Here is a 15,174-nt window from a genome sequence, read left to right on the forward strand (position 1 = left end):
CTGCAGAGCCGAGTTTTCTATCGGCATGTGATATTCGTGCCTGCTCTTTGTCAATTACTACTGATCCTTCTACCTCAGTCGTACCAGAGGTAGACCTGCTTTGGTTCTGTCGCTTTTTGCCTAACGCTTCCTCCTTCTATAGCTTCATTCCATCTCCAAGCAGTTACATCGTTATATAACCCCAAGCATCTAGCGCGTATGCATCGAACCAAATCCTTCAGAATCAAACCAGGAATTTGAAGCCTCAGAAGCGCGTAATTCCGCTCTCAGGGGAGAGAGAACAACGAGCTTCAGAAATCTTGCGAAAGATACATGGCCGACTCCACTACGCATGCAGAGGAGAGAGAGAGCTGTTGCATCCGAGCTACAAAAGTTCAGGAATCAGCTAGAAACGGAAAGGAAGAGTGCTAAGGAGGAAATGGCGCATATGCACCGTTTGTTGGATGACGCACATAGAGAGGCAAAGTTGGGGAAGTGTGTGTAGGTTGATGATACCCGTCATCGATCTGAGCTATTTGAACTAGAACAACGACAGCTTCATCTCTGGTTCCCCACATGGCTGGTGTCTCAAGCACGCACGCTTCGATAGCAGCAGCTATGCCCCCCCCCCCCCCCCCCCCCCCCCCCCCCCCCCCCCCCCCCCCCCTCTCTTCGTCTTCCCGACCCGGTTCTTCGTCCTTGAGCCCTGCTAAGCGAACTGACTGCGGGCACTTGAAACCGATACCATTAAAGTCGCGTCTTGCCGCAGATTTTCTGGCTGTGATGCCGGCCCGGTCCAGCGTCTACTCACCTCACCGCTTTTGCTTCCTACCACGACGACCAACTGCCCCAAACAGCCTTGGTGCGACTAGAGCTTTGGTATGACATCAAGACGACTGCATAGAGACGGAGCAATAGTAAGTATGCATGGTTGTGTTGCTGTCAAATTCCACATCCCCATCCTACTATGACCGGGAAGACTCGAAATGAATGGGGATGAATGGAAAAAAAAAAACATTATACAGATACCATTTTACGATTCGTGAGTAAAAACGGAAACAGATGGGAAAATACTAACGTTTTGCAGATAAAACAGGCACATCGCAATTACGAAAGTCTTCCAGAGGTCACCATCTCCGCTTTCACTGAGACTCGCCGAGCAGAATCGTCAATTCTAGTGCCCAAGCAACGGTCTTACACCGGGAGACTTCCTATTATACCATCCTCTCTTGCGAACACTCCCTGCATCGACCTCGCTGTTGACGGAGTCTTAGCACAGCTCAACACCACACTCGGAACGTCGTACTCTTCTGGAAAACCGTTCTCTATCCTCTCTTCTTGGGGCCTACATGAAAGGCTATGACTATGGCACTGCCTATGCCCATCTCCGCCCATTTTGGTACGATGACTTGACTGACATCGATGACAAGCTGCTACGTACCTGCAAAGCACGGGACTGGGGTATGCGGAGAGATGTACTTGTCAATGACAAGATCATCCACCGCTACTTGCCTCCTCGACACGTCTGGGATCTGTACAGAAACCGGGTAGTGCCATGGTGGATCGCACGCCAGTGGCCGTGGGAGATATCACATGCTTGGGTAGAGGAAGAGAATCGCGCAGATGTGATGACGCCTATCAACCGACACGAATGGCCTGTGCCGATCTCGATCTGATCCGCATTGAGATGCTGAACGCGGGCGCGGAGTATGTGTGGTTGGACGTGCTCTGTCCAAGACAGAAGGGCGGGCGAAGGGAGCATCTGCGCGCGGAGGAGTGGAAGGTGGATGTGCCCACCATCGGATGTGTGTATCATGGTATAAGAGTCGTGTGCTACTTCAGCGGGCTCGGCCGGCCTTTGAGTCTGAAGGCAGGCGACTTTGAGAGTGGTCGGAGTTGGTTTCGACGGGCGTGGACGCTGCAAGAGATCATCTGGGATCTCATCGTTGTCGGAGACACAGGCAATAACGACGCAATGGAAGACGAGGTGCGAGCGAGGATTGAGAACGAAGTGGCTTCACTACTGAGAGAATAGGCGGAAATGTGTTCACAATGCTGTCGCAGATGCAAAAAGCGGGTGTCGACTAATCCGGTGGATAAAGTGACGGGATTGGCGTACCTTTTCTGGTCAGTGAGAGAAATTCCGGCATACTACGAGACACAGTCCCTTGAGGATGTGTGGACTGCGCTGGTGGGTGTCATGTTGGGACTCCATCGGGCGAACTTGTTCTTCTTGTATCCTGATCCTGGGGATGGAAACAAAATTTGGAGACCGTCATGGAGGCAGGTCATGGCTGAGGTGCTTCCATCAGATAGTCTTCATGGGTGGGTGTCCGTCAGGCAGACAGAAGAGACAGATGCAGACTGGTATGCAGGCCCATGCATTGAAGCAGGTTATGTGCATGGATTAGCTGAAGGATCACTGAAGGGGAAGCACCGACAGGGAGAGTTAGTGGTCGAACATCATTCCGGGGCAAAGCACACGTTCAGAATTGTCGCTAACCATCAATACCCGATACCGGAAGGATTATATACATTGCTAGGTAACAAACCATTCGACGACAACGAGGTCAAAGTGCAAGACTGGGTAGTCGGGCGAAGGCTTCCAGATCAGATGTTCAAGAAAGTGTCAGTGTTTGAGATACCTGACCTGGAGGAAGTGAGGAGGCTGCATGGTCTGAAAGTTGCTAAACAGCGTAAGATATCTCTTTCTTGATGTGGCCATATTTTTGTGGTACAATTCTGGTGATGATGACGAGAAGAGAATGACCCCGGAATCGAATCCATTCACCCATTTTAAACTGGCTTCCGACTCATGATAGCAAGTTCTATGGACATTATTCTGACTGGTGCATATATACCTTAGCTCTTACTTTCTAGCCCTTTGTAGATAGAGTAACAAATATGCACCTATATTGAGAGAAGAGGGTGAGTAGGAGGGGAGAAGATAGATGCCCTTCAGTATGATGTATCTAGGTATTTATACTGTATCTAGAGTGGCATGGGGAGTAAACGAGACAAAGGTAACTGAGGAACAATGTAAGGGTACAATGGTCGTAGGGCGCAAATCCTCTACACCTTCATGTAATTTGAGACGCTATAATGATCCTGTAATAACGAACGACGCGAATGCAATGTGAAAAAAACCTAGGGTGAGATCAAATAATCCAATACCTAACGAGTGTACCTACCAAAGGCATCGTACAAGGCGAGACCTGCAACAGACCCTACCAACACCATCACTCCAAATCTAGGACAGCATGAGCATTGATTTCAGCTTTATGGCTGGGAAGACTCACAGAAATCCATTCGCTAACCACCTTATGCGCGACGAACTATGCTCTTGTAGCTCCTGGGATGGGAACCCTAAACCCGCAGAGCGCGGAGTGCGAGCCAGCCATGGCACAGAGCGATCGCCGTCTTTCTGTCGCATATATCTTGATAGCATTCGGATCCGCTGATTCTCCCGCTCCAAAGTCGCGATGCGCTGTTCCAATCTCTTCACCTTGTCCTCAAAGTTGACCCGCAATCCATTCACGTAAAGCCTCCGGAGAGGGTGGCCAAAGTATTCTTGGAAATCCTGCGAGAGCTTGATGTTTTGGTGAGTTTTAAAGCTTATTGATGAGGACAAGGGGACGAACAGGGTCATCGGCGATGGAGAACGGCTTGCGACAGGTTGGACATGGAGCTGTGGCATATCCTTCGTCCCGCTGGACGCTAGTGGCTTCTACAATGCATCTCGAGCAGTAGACATGGCCTGCCACCGATAGTCAGAGTCAGAGTCAGAGTCAGAATCATTCTGGGAGAAGCAGCGTACCACAGGGCGTGCAAACGGGATCAACAAAGTCGGAGAGGCAGATGCTGCAAACGCAAGAGGTAGACATGGCGGTAAATTATGAGAGGGAGGTGTTGGGCGACATTTTATGCTTGTGTATTGTTCAAGTGGATATTACCATTTATTTATTGTTTTCGATGGCCATAGCGCATGAATTTGAAACTTTTCCCGGCGGCATCTCGGGTAGAAATATCGATAAATTACTGGGGTATTTGGGGCCTTTTCTGGAATCCGGATGAGAACGAACATGACGGTAGGGAGGCAAAGATGACTTTAGGGTCGGCCATGACCCACTTCGGAGTCTTCGGACCGGACACAGTTTCAACCGTCTGGGCTGTACTCAATTCGCTCGTACCCATGCGTTTGCTTCATTTACACCTCGATTAAATGAAATAGGTACATCAGATCGTCTAGAACTTTGTCTAATTGTACGCAAATCTTCTTCATCTACAAAGACTAACGTGAAACAATACAATATCAAATCCTCGGCAGATTGAATGTCAATTAATGAAACATTACTGGACCGCCTCTGGCAGATAACAGTCTGAGAGCGGTCTTTTTTTCGTTCACCCCCATGAAGTCGTAGGTGCTGAGCTGTTTTCTGGCTTGGGTCATGCTGAGTTGTATTCAGAGAGACGAGAGGAAACGGCAGGGACAGGCGCTTTTTACCCTGTTATCGTGGAATCTCCGGGCCAGTCATGTTAGGGCATTCTTCAGTTTCAGAATCGGGAATTCATAGTACCCCCTATTTCAGTCTTACATTGCCTCTGCGGTGTGTTTTGCGCTCGTCATATGGACCCACAACCTGACTTCCGGTTGCTGACTGACCATCAAAGGTGGTGACGAGCATGCAAACGACTTGACGGAAATATATGTAGGTTCACGGGAACAGATCCAAGAGAACTTCAGTCATGGTCTGGTGAATTACTCTTGTCTCACAGCGATCAAAGGTTTAGAGACCTCTGGGGCGTATATATACCCTTTTCTATCCCCATAATCTCCCTCACTCAAGGCGAACATGATTACCAAGAACTCGTTTATGCAAAGCATCGGTTATCTCTTCGCCTTTGCAATCACAATGTTAATATACGTCTTGATCTTCGTAAAGGTATGTGTCCTACGTGTGAACCCTACCTAACCTAACTTGTTTCATAGGACACCCTCGCCCTTCTTCCATTCGGCGCACTGTCTCCTTCCCCGTCAGCCGCGCCCGAATATCCTCACATTCCTGTCCCCAACAATCCCGTCCCCCAGGTTTCCATTACGGTGAAGCTAGCAGGAGCCGAGTTTGTAACGCTAAGTCTTAACCTACATTCGTGGAAAGGTATGCTCACTGTTTGCGCTCCGTTAATGATGTCTGACTTGTGGTCCCAGGTGTGAATGCGGTCAGACAATTCTAAGCTATGCCGTATTTATGGCTTTATCATGCTGAACTATCTGTTTGGATAGGCTAGGCTTCTTCCGTTGGGGAAGTACCTAAGTTTGAAGGCATGACTAGGCTACGCTAGAGCGATAGCATCAAACCCCAGAGGCATATGAACGAAGATATTGTTTTAGTTTGGCAAGCTGGAAATGGTCTCATTAGCCGGGCATATAAGGCAATAGTTAGAGTATCATCGGAATGCCACATTTAACTTGTCCTGCCCTTATCAGAATTGCTCTGACTGGCATCCCCAATCGACCTTCGCGCCTATACGGCTCCATTATAACTCGTCTCTTGCCTATGTTTGGCGGAGAGTTGAAAACGCGTCTGTGTACATAGAATGACGAGCCCAAGGGATTATCTTGTTCGAGCCCGAGACAAAGACCGTCCTTCTTCCTCAGAGCCGGGGTATGCACACAAAAGGGTCACTGTCAATGAGGAGGCGAATTCCCTTGTACATTATGATTCATCGTAACATTTCTGACAGCCGTCGCAGTCTTGTATCCTGTCCCACTGTTCCATGTGTTGTGTTCATCCCTTTGCTCGAATCCCAACTTCGCCAAATTGTTTACCCAGAAACGCATTGGCGTAGCCGCCCTTTCTCATAGCCAAGTTTTCTTTCTCCTCGGTGGCACTTCGATGTTCTTCACAGTGTTCCATTTTGGATATCAGGAAGGTGTTGCCAGCTCTTTCACTTCCTTCCGGAATGCATGAAGCTCATGTACCAGCGAATCCATCTGAGGAACGAACACCTTTCGCAACTAGAAGGGACGGTCAATAGAATGCCTTTGCGAGTTTTGAAACATGGGCTTACGCTCACTTGATCCATAGGGGGTTGGAGAGCAAAGATTTTACTACACTGAGGCTGTTGAAGTACCTTTGGTAATGACAGCGCTGCAAGACGGGCAGGTACAGGTTCTGCGTTGACGCGGGGTGACACCGACCCACTCGTTTATACATTTCAGACAGAATACGTGACCTACAACTGAGCAGTACCGATTGACAACAGCAAAAGCACACCTCCCGCAGGGTGGAGAATAAGGCTCTGTGAGAGGATCCTAGCAGATGATACACTATCATTCTAAATGAACGATAGAGGGAAGAAAGGAGCGGAGGGAAGGAAGAAAGAATCGTGGTGGTGATCATTTACCTTATCTCTTTCAATCATGCATAAACTGACGCTGCGTGGGTTTCTCATCTTCCGGGAATGATTATCGTTGGATCGAGGCTGGATATGGTCTTGACGCCGTTTGCACATGACATGCAACGAGGACTCGGACATCCGTGAAGCCAGCGCTAAGCCGAGTCAGGAGACGTCAGATGGTGCTATAAAGATTAAAGACACAAGCCTTCAAGTCAATCAAGTGCCAAATTAGGCGGACATGAGCAGTAGATGAACGTAATGATTTGGTGAAACGTAGTGAAAATGAGAGGCCCCATGCTACTCCGGCTTTCAGACGTCAAAGGCACACTTCTTTACACCTGCCCCCGCCCTACGATGTATATACTAGTTAGCAGGATGAATATGCCCGTATACAATAAGACCGCACAAATACAAAAGAAATATGCATCCAAAGAGACATACGAGCAGGTGGAGCAGCTGTTGCGGGTGCCACCAAGGCTCGTCGTTATCCTGCAGAGGCCACCAATTCAACTCTCGTAGAAAAGTTACAAGTTGTCGAGACTTGACGTCCGATAACGAAATACATACCTACAGTAGGAAATTTCTCAGGCAGCGACGCAGTGATCAAGACGTTGATAGGCATGCACTAGTACTAGTGGACACTGGTAGGACGAGAACCACCAAGCCTTACACGTGATCTTGTCATGAAATCACGGTAATGCTTACGCGTGTCCCGCGACGCGTCGTGCCGCCTCACGGAGTTCGGACAACACTGCCAACAGCGCAATAGATTTCGAAGTGATATAAAAAATTCACATCCCGTATCCTGCTCATGAAAAAGGCCTGCCAGATTGCAGTGAGTATTTGGCACACAGAGGGAGCCAATGATAGGAAGAAAACGTGATTTACTCCTTAGGAGCAGACACATGCGCCTAGGCACTTTAAAGGCAGCTAGAAGCAGAACTAAAGCTCCGTAGACAAACATGTGGATGAAACAACATCACGGTTACAACAAATACTCCCAAATATGTATAGTCCAGCGCCTATCAATTTTTTATTATACGCCACACAGGGAGGCTCCATACAAAAAGACGAATACAGAACGCCGTGAGCCGAACAGAATTCCATGAATAATAAAGACAAGAAGGACCGATTGGAAGATATGTATAATATAATTAGATCCTATTTACTGGAAACACGATGCTCGAGAATATGCATCCGGAGGTTTAGGGAAAATATATGCAATCTGCCTCAATCCAAGAATAATTTAGCACGACGCATGAGCAATAATAAGTGGACAACGTAACAAGCACCTACATGAGGATAATGAAAACCCATCCAAGTAAATACACATTGACGTACAAGAGCAGCACATGGCCACCTGGTTTTGCTTACCCAGTTGCAGATCTTTCTCACGTATTTCGTTGGACATACATTTACACCGCATCTGTAGTAATACCAGTTGTCTTCTGAGTTGTTCCTTCTCCCGCTTTGCCGAGTTATCAGGGTCGATGTGGACGACAGTGGGGAGCAGGTACGGTCAGAATTTACGTGGGACGGTGTGTATCTGAACAAAAAGATTTTATCATGCAGAACACCACGAAGCGCAATCACGTACGTTCCCTTCCAATGGATCTTGGGACGTGAGGGTAAGCTTTTGAAACAAACGACGAATAGCACATACGATGGGGTAACGGCTTGCAACACCTTGGACACCGCGAGGCATTGAAGCAAAGTTCTTTGAATCGACTGCTGTCCAGACTCTCCATCTTGTCTACGCATCACTTGCAATATGTGTGACCTGTGCACGATTTGAAGAAAGTGAAAGACAAGAAACCACGGGAACTCACCACAGGGAAGAGAAAAGAGGGACTTGGCTTCAGAGTGACATTCAGGGCACGAGCCGGCCATGTTCGCAGTGAAGCAGTATTAGGGGAGGATGAAAGAGATGATATCGTTCACGGGACTATTCTGTCACACTTTAAATGGCTCTTCTATTTTCACTCGTGTTAAGGTCAGACTGATTTTGGGATTAACTGCCGTATCTTTTGTATAATCTTAGTACAAGGACCACTTATGCCTAACAATCCTTGTCTGCGAAAGGAGCGGTTAAGTACAGTGATTTCATGGAGGAAGGAAATTATGTACCTTTAGAGATGCAATCGTGCCCCAAAGCCATATGCCAATAACTGTCCAAGTAGAGTACCTATATTCCACTCACGTCCTGTCCATCGTCTTCGATGCATGACGGAGATGGACCATAAACCCGCCAGGCAAAGCCTGGAAAGGAATCTCCTTCATCACTGCAAGTACAAAGACCAATACAGAAAACGCTCTGCATAACCCGTTAGCAAAGTCTAAAAACTATTCAATCGATAGCCACTCACAGCACGCTGGTATCAACCCAAGGTTGAAAATGGCATGGTCGTCCCTCCGCTGTTGCAGTATTATACTATTGAGTCGCTCGATCTCCTTCTTTTGTCGACGGTTAGATTCGGATTCGGATTTGAATCGACGTTCCAATTTTCGGAGTTCTTCCTCTGCATTGCTAGTAAATACAGATTCGGGTTCGACGTCACTTGGAAAGAGTCGACGAACAGCGGATATGACGAACGGCCTGAATTTGAGGGGAACACGCCGGGGCTTGAATGAGCGTCATAATATGAAACGGAATATTTCAGGGCGTGCACTGACGTTACTTGCTGGTTTACCTATGGCCATGCATGATCAGCGCGGACATAAACTGTGGGAAGAGAGATAACACACCCAGAGGAAATCTAACCCGACAGAGTAGACATCAGGACGTGTGCACGCCTTGCTGAACGGACGTGTGACCCACGATGTGAGTATCTAAGCATAATGAACAGTACATGTGGCCTAGTCGCAATGAAACTTGGTACGGTGGATGTGGAAGTAATGACTCACCGCACGACAGATATACTGGCGTATCGAGCTCAGAGATACAGATGCTACATGAGCCAGTCATGGAGGACACAAAAAAAGGTAGGATTCCATTGGTTCCAGGCGATTACCTTGCTTGCCAACACCTGACGTCACCCATATTGTGTACGAGGTTGATAATGCGGCTATTCGACCCGTTATCCGATATCGACGACATGCTCGAAATGACCAGGTTCACCAACGGACACAGGATCGAAGGTGGAAGATAAGGCATACCAATGTTGACGAACGGGGAAAAGGATCCCGACAGGTTAACCAATCGACAGTCAACACATAATTCGTCAGTATCCCAATGAACGTTTAAATGCGTTGCTAATTGATACTATAGCTAAACGTCAGAGTCAGCTTGATTGTGACCGGTTCCTTCTAACCCTACCACTTTCCCCATAAATACTGGATCTCTATAGGTCTGTTTTGTCTCAGCTGGGAGAGACTGAAGTCCTCATTTATTTCAAAAATGCGACCGACAACTATATGGAAGATATCGATAACGTTTAATTGTACAGGGAGTAGTCATTCTAACGTGCATGCATGTTCAGCATGTTCAGCATATCGATGTATGAGCAGTATGTCACCTCGAGCTCATTCTCGACGTCTTGAAAACACAAGTCAAACGATGTGCCTTGGATTTATCCAGCCAGCAACTTGAAGGTACTCACGATTATAATGTAACCCACTACGTCGATTGTCATCATGGCGCTCTGAGGTACGAGGATGGTCTTGCACTTTCCTGCCTTGTTGGTGGAAACCAATACAGTATCCTCGACGCTTATCTTAGGAATCGCTGGCACTGGTGAGATTAATTTTGTAAAATACCCTAGGGAAGGGCGTCACCAACGAGCTGTATAATGAAAGCGCATTGCTCACGCTAGGGAATGCGTGAAGAGAAGCATTTCTTCGGAGGTCTGGGTTAGGATTAATCGGCGGAGGTGCTAGTAATGGTGAGTACCCACGGGATTTCGCCTGTCCGAAATGATGGATTTTATATGACGATAAAGAATCTCTTGCTGATATGGACAGAGCGCTAGCAGAGCAAATGCAACTGCTAGTCTGTTGGCTACAGTCTGTGGTTATGGGAGTACCATATTGACATTCTTCTTAGCCACAAATTGCGACTCATCTCGTGTCTAGCTAGTAGGAACGCGAAAATTTTCCCTTGAAAGGACAATTCAAATTGCAGTTAATCGACATACGATGAAATGAAAACCGACCGAGAAGTTCATGATCGATCAACTTTGCCTCCCCGTAGTCCAAGTTTTTGTCATTGGCATCCAGAAGATTGCTGAACAAATTTTATCTTTCCTCCTTCTTCGCCGTCGTTCGCCGATTTCTGATCATTTCCAGCATATACAACTTGAAACGACTTTGTTGAGAATAGATAAATCAAAAAGAACGAACTTAACTGACGTCTAGTTCATCAAATGCGACTATCGCCTTCGACCATTTCGGTATCAGCCCTGTGACCTACCCGGGAATGATGATCTTTTAAGATGATTCTGGTACTGACAAGACGCAAGGCGTCATGAAAAGACATCTTGTGCCCTGGAGAGACGACAGTGTCTGCCTGCCAATTCATCGTACGACGAAAACCCGCTATTTCAATGACATTCAAGGCTATCTATACCCCATTGATGAGAGTCATAGGACAATCAGTTCAGCGAACTTACCGGTAGCGTAACATCAATTAAATGCTCTGCTTCCAGATCAGATCCTGTGTATTGTTCAAGAATTCTTCCCATACGAGTTGGTTGCTTTTCTACGATATGTAAGACAAGTGGGAGATTTATAGATGAACTTACATACATCAGAAAACGCCGGAACGCTGATCTTTCGATATGAAAGAATATCTCTTTCGGATGGAATCATGTTGGCGCCAAATACGGATAGCTTTTGGTACAGGAACATAGGCTTGGGGAAAGACACGCGGACTGAGGTTATGCCCTTCAAGCCATTTGGTGGAGAACCATTATTGAACAATGAAGACGGACTTTGACGATCGCGGCATTAGCGATAAAGAATCCATTCCTTGCTGAGAATGCTAATACGCAGGAAATAATGTCTCATCTTGTCCGTTTATACACTATTAGGAATAATGGTTGGTCGATACTCGAATGACGTCTATGTCAATTTACTCGCCACCGTCTTTCTTATTAAAGACGTAATTGGCACCACCCGTCAAATCGCGAATGGGAGGAAGAAGGTAGGAGAGAGGATGGGCATTCCAGAGAATTGTGCGATTTCCAGGGTGGTTTCTGTGAGTCGTCTGGGTTTTGGCAACAATTTAAAAGACGCTGAGAAACCTACCCAACTGTTTTGATATTCCGATAAAACTCGATCGATTGCTGGATAACCCAGCAAAGAATGACGGTAAGAGTGAGAGTCGCAAGTGTGGTGTCGTCCGTAAGGACCCGTTGGGTGTCCTTTGGCATGGTGAGCATGCATTGATTGTAGGTACAGGTCTTCTGGAGCGAATTACTGGCGACTGGCCTGCGGAGGCTACCCAGACCCAGGGAGTAAATCTCAAGAACAGTGCATAAGTTGGCTTTAGAAGGGATGTGCGAATCTCTTGTAGAAGTGACCCCAAACCCCACACCGCTGGTGCCAGTGAGCATTTAAGCATACATCTGCCCCCGTAGATTCGTGACCTCTTAGTATAATCACGCAATGATCGTCCATTTCAGATTTCAGGTTTAGGAAAAGGGAAACGAACGGGGGAAGTAAGCCGAGAGGTTAAATTCGGGAATGTATTAGGATCCGCTCTGGCGCAGTATTGGCGGTACACGTGTATTTGCCTGTAGCATAGACTCCAGGAAGGGGGGGAAAAGACGCAGTTGACGTGTTACTGAGGTTCAAGGAATGTGAGGGACGTGAAAGGAAGACACGATGAGACGGCAAGGCAAGAGAGAAAGCGAAATCGGCAAGTGCCGGACCATCGAACTAGAAATTTGAAGTTCGAACTAAGGGCTTCGGGATTGTACTTGGTACTGGTATGTACCTGGCCCAGTCGCAAAATATCGGGAATGATAGCTTCAGGCTTCTTTCACTTCCTCAACTCCGCGCGCGACGCCAACAGGCTCCTTTCGACAGATTGAGTCTTCACAATATATATTGCAATACTGGTCGCAGTCAAGTCATCTGGCTGTGTAGATTACACATCTAGATTCATGTATATGGCAACATCCATAGAGACCATCTAAGAAAGTGATGCACATTCATAGGACCTAATAGTATACAATTTTAGCTATCTCATAGACCTCACACAGTGTAGCAATAAGCGGAAACGCAGTGAGGGTGCTCGACAGTCAGTGTTCAGTAAATAATGTCCATCCCAACATAAAGGGGTATTGAGCTCGGCCGGCGGGATACGACGGAGCTCCTGCTTGTTAATCCAACAGACCATTATAATGAACTAGAGCACTTCACGTCTCTTCAAACCAACACGACACCCAATCGGTTTCCTTAAGATGCCCTCGTGTATTTGGAGCTAACCCAAAAATTAGCAAAGCAGATGCCAGAACAACATCGGTACCTACAACTTGATCAGGAATCTCCAACGTGACATTAAAGCTCTTGAAAATCGACGCGATGATAATCTGCAGCTCGAGGTTCGCTAAATTACGCCCGACACAAGCTCTGTGATGGTATGAGCTAAACTTGGCCCAGTTCAAAAATGGAGATTACATACCGAGGACCGACAGAGAATGGACTGAATGCCTTTGATACAAGGGCACTGTCACACTCAAACCATCTCTCAGGCCTGAATTCCTCTACATCATCCCCAAACACGGATGGGTCCCGATGGAGCGTATAAGAAGGTACACTAATAATTGTACCCTCAGGGAAGTGGTTTCCCAACATTGTCAACCCGCCCTCAGGTACTACACGGGGGAGCCCCATAGCTATCGTGGAGTATAGTCGCAGCCCCTCGTTGATGACCGCTTGCAAGTAGGGAAGGTTCTTCACTTGCTCGGCTGTAGCGACATAGGACCCTAGGTGCTTGTCTATCTCCTCACACAGTTTCTCTTGTACACTCGGGGCACGAGCGATGTAGTATATGATGGCACACGTGGTGCTGAGCAGATAATTAAGTCCATGCATTGCACCGAAGAAATAGATAAGGGCCTACTTGGAGGTAGTGTCAGATCCCGCAACGAGAAGGGTCAACGCTTCTGCGGTAAGCTCTTCACGGCTCATTGGGTTACCCTTGGTAAGAAAAATTTCAGGCCAGCACAACTACAGAAATAATCGGCAAACAGTTACTCACGTCTTCATCCTTTCCAGCTTGCAGCTTGCTAAGCAAATCGTTCCTCTCTGTCGATGTCTCCAACCTTTTTGATACCGCCATGATTGCTAACGCTATAACAGCGCGGAAGTCTTGCCCACCCTCCCAAAATAAGGGATTTAGCGCGATAAGCGACCTCCACCAATTAGGTAAAGCTCCCATTGTCGCAAGGAAAGTTTGTGATGATCCACCCAAAATCTTGATAACTTCAATTTCTTTCGAGGCATGTTCGACCCCTGCTTGTCCATAAGAGTCCATCACGGCATGTGGATCCTGAGCCATTGGAGCGGAATCTTTGGCTGCCATGATCATGCCGAACGGATTCCCAAACGCTAGATCACCGATAATATCGAACACGAGATAGTTTGCCCCTGCAAACAGCGGTGCTAAGTATGATACATAGAACGAAAAGAGGATTACTTACACGGCAAGCAGTCCAACCAAAGCCTCCCATCACGACCCTCCCAGCCTTCACCCTCCTTGCCCGACATGCCTTTCAAAGCGTTATCATATAGCTTCTCCCACTGCCCCAGCAGTTGACCAACATAACGGCGTACGTACGGCTGGAACTCCAGCACATTCTTCTGCGAAAAGCTGTGTGAGATGATCTTCCGTTTGCGAGAATGAGTCTGGCGATCGCGAACGGTAAACAGACTACGAGATGTGGTAACGAATACATCATAGAACGATGACTTCAGGGCTCCATTTCCGTGCCCGTACACCAGTGGCTGGGCATCCGAAAGGGCTACAGAAATGTGATTAGGCGCTAGGCGGACGAAGGGACCTTCAGTGAGACAAATTAGCCTTGAAGAGCGCGAAAAAAATCTAACGATACACTGACCATATTTCTTGTGCAGATCATGAATGACTACAGAACGATGTCCTTGGTAAGACACGTATGCTAGCCACACATCGGAAAACTTGGCGACAAGAGGGCCAGGATACGAGCGGAGACGATGGGAGTCGATGAGGTAGGGAACTAGATGAACCAGAAGAGCCAATACAATAACAGTGGTGATGGACGTCAAGAGGTCGGTATGCAACAATTTGAGGCTCAGATGGAACATTGTTGTTCTGTAGTTCAATATGAAGGCCTTTTATATACGATCACATCTTGAAGAAACGGAGATAATTGTTATACCCTAGCGAGGTAACATTGTCATAGAACATTCCTCGCTCAAGGCCTTGTGATGAGAGGTCCATGCATCGGCCTCGGAAATGTACGTTACAGTGTGAGAGAGTAGAATCGCTACGAGTTCACTTTGCCGCTGGCTTTCGATTCCTCGAAAACAATAACCCTTGAGACGGCATGTGACATACACAGAGGGAAAATAGTCAGCGTCAACTCACCGTATTAGATAAAAAGGCATGGAATAACAACGCGAGAGGCGACTTCTCGAAAAGCATTTACTTCTATCGCAGTGCACCCTGCGATGCAAGAAATCATGGGATGATATCCATCCTGATCCCAGGCGGAATAAATTGAACGGATGCGCTCTCATTGGCCAAAGATGCAACGTATAGCTCGGAAAAAGAAAAACAGCTAACAGACTGAGTCATTCTCATTATCC

The 15,174-nt window shown here is 47.3% G+C and overlaps 6 protein-coding genes across 6 annotated transcripts; 2 read left to right on the top strand and 4 right to left on the bottom strand.

Moving 5' to 3' along the window:
• Nucleotides 1-331: 331 nt before the first annotated feature.
• Nucleotides 332-2,695, top strand: BT62DRAFT_920831 (uncharacterized protein; the record flags this gene model as incomplete). Its single annotated transcript, XM_043184252.1, has 8 exons — nt 332-476; nt 780-841; nt 884-896; nt 1,005-1,021; nt 1,067-1,170; nt 1,259-1,440; nt 1,473-1,966; nt 2,054-2,695. The coding sequence occupies 8 exons, from the start codon at nt 332-334 to the stop codon at nt 2,693-2,695; spliced, it is 1,659 nt and encodes a 552-aa protein (XP_043038582.1).
• Nucleotides 2,696-2,977: 282 nt separating this feature from the next.
• On the bottom strand, nt 2,978-4,071 carry BT62DRAFT_1077290 (uncharacterized protein). The gene is made up of 4 exons (XM_043179288.1): nt 3,797-4,071; nt 3,621-3,736; nt 3,279-3,568; nt 2,978-3,229 (listed from the first exon to the last, which is right to left on the bottom strand). Exons 1-4 carry the CDS (start codon nt 3,861-3,863, stop codon nt 3,154-3,156), a joined length of 549 nt encoding a protein of 182 aa, XP_043038583.1. The 5' UTR covers nt 3,864-4,071; the 3' UTR covers nt 2,978-3,153.
• A 761-nt stretch (nt 4,072-4,832) lies between these two features.
• On the top strand, nt 4,833-5,214 carry BT62DRAFT_1007460 (uncharacterized protein; the record flags this gene model as incomplete). The annotated part of the gene is made up of 3 exons (XM_043177344.1): nt 4,833-4,922; nt 4,970-5,138; nt 5,189-5,214. The coding sequence occupies 3 exons, from the start codon at nt 4,833-4,835 to the stop codon at nt 5,212-5,214; spliced, it is 285 nt and encodes a 94-aa protein (XP_043038584.1).
• Nucleotides 5,215-5,941: 727 nt separating this feature from the next.
• Nucleotides 5,942-6,751, bottom strand: BT62DRAFT_209149 (uncharacterized protein). The gene is made up of 3 exons (XM_043180059.1): nt 6,388-6,751; nt 6,052-6,295; nt 5,942-5,998 (listed from the first exon to the last, which is right to left on the bottom strand). Exons 1-2 carry the CDS (start codon nt 6,517-6,519, stop codon nt 6,092-6,094), a joined length of 336 nt encoding a protein of 111 aa, XP_043038585.1. The 5' UTR covers nt 6,520-6,751; the 3' UTR covers nt 5,942-5,998; nt 6,052-6,091.
• Nucleotides 6,752-7,422: 671 nt separating this feature from the next.
• Nucleotides 7,423-8,309, bottom strand: BT62DRAFT_209262 (uncharacterized protein). Its single transcript, XM_043180060.1, has 5 exons — nt 8,211-8,309; nt 8,045-8,161; nt 7,979-7,995; nt 7,723-7,927; nt 7,423-7,673 (listed from the first exon to the last, which is right to left on the bottom strand). The coding sequence occupies exons 2-5, from the start codon at nt 8,084-8,086 to the stop codon at nt 7,587-7,589; spliced, it is 351 nt and encodes a 116-aa protein (XP_043038586.1). The 5' UTR covers nt 8,087-8,161; nt 8,211-8,309; the 3' UTR covers nt 7,423-7,586.
• Nucleotides 8,310-12,527: 4,218 nt separating this feature from the next.
• On the bottom strand, nt 12,528-14,765 carry BT62DRAFT_951428 (cytochrome P450 monooxygenase pc-bph). Its single transcript, XM_043188184.1, has 7 exons — nt 14,445-14,765; nt 14,028-14,387; nt 13,586-13,974; nt 13,448-13,524; nt 13,007-13,393; nt 12,855-12,954; nt 12,528-12,805 (listed from the first exon to the last, which is right to left on the bottom strand). The coding sequence occupies exons 1-7, from the start codon at nt 14,668-14,670 to the stop codon at nt 12,731-12,733; spliced, it is 1,614 nt and encodes a 537-aa protein (XP_043038587.1). The 5' UTR covers nt 14,671-14,765; the 3' UTR covers nt 12,528-12,730.
• Nucleotides 14,766-15,174: the final 409 nt, after the last annotated feature.

Source organism: Guyanagaster necrorhizus (genome assembly GCF_019112545.1).
Source record: "Guyanagaster necrorhizus MCA 3950 unplaced genomic scaffold BT62scaffold_16, whole genome shotgun sequence".
NCBI lineage: Eukaryota > Fungi > Basidiomycota > Agaricomycetes > Agaricales > Physalacriaceae > Guyanagaster > Guyanagaster necrorhizus.

Excerpts from the sequence above, each read along its gene's own strand:
- BT62DRAFT_1077290 (XM_043179288.1), bottom strand. The coding sequence starts at position 3,863 with ATGTCTACCTCTTGCGTTTGCAGCATCTGCCTCTCCGACTTTGTTGAT. Across the intron at positions 3,737-3,796 it reads TCCCGTTTGCACGCCCTGTG|GCCATGTCTACTGCTCGAGA; the intron begins GTACGCTGCTTC and ends TATCGGTGGCAG. Across the intron at positions 3,569-3,620 it reads TCTCCATCGCCGATGACCCT|CTCTCGCAGGATTTCCAAGA; the intron begins GTTCGTCCCCTT and ends CAAAACATCAAG.
- BT62DRAFT_209149 (XM_043180059.1), bottom strand. The coding sequence starts at position 6,519 with ATGTCCGAGTCCTCGTTGCATGTCATGTGCAAACGGCGTCAAGACCAT. Across the intron at positions 6,296-6,387 it reads GCATGATTGAAAGAGATAAG|GATCCTCTCACAGAGCCTTA; the intron begins GTAAATGATCAC and ends ATCATCTGCTAG.
- BT62DRAFT_209262 (XM_043180060.1), bottom strand. The coding sequence starts at position 8,086 with ATGCCTCGCGGTGTCCAAGGTGTTGCAAGCCGTTACCCCATC. Across the intron at positions 7,674-7,722 it reads GGTGGCCATGTGCTGCTCTT|GTGCTTGTTACGTTGTCCAC; the intron begins GTACGTCAATGT and ends ATCCTCATGTAG.
- BT62DRAFT_951428 (XM_043188184.1), bottom strand. The coding sequence starts at position 14,670 with ATGTTCCATCTGAGCCTCAAATTGTTGCATACCGACCTCTTGACGTCC. Across the intron at positions 12,955-13,006 it reads CCATTCTCTGTCGGTCCTCG|AGCTTGTGTCGGGCGTAATT; the intron begins GTATGTAATCTC and ends ATACCATCACAG. Across the intron at positions 12,806-12,854 it reads TGGAGATTCCTGATCAAGTT|CTCCAAATACACGAGGGCAT; the intron begins GTAGGTACCGAT and ends TTTTTGGGTTAG.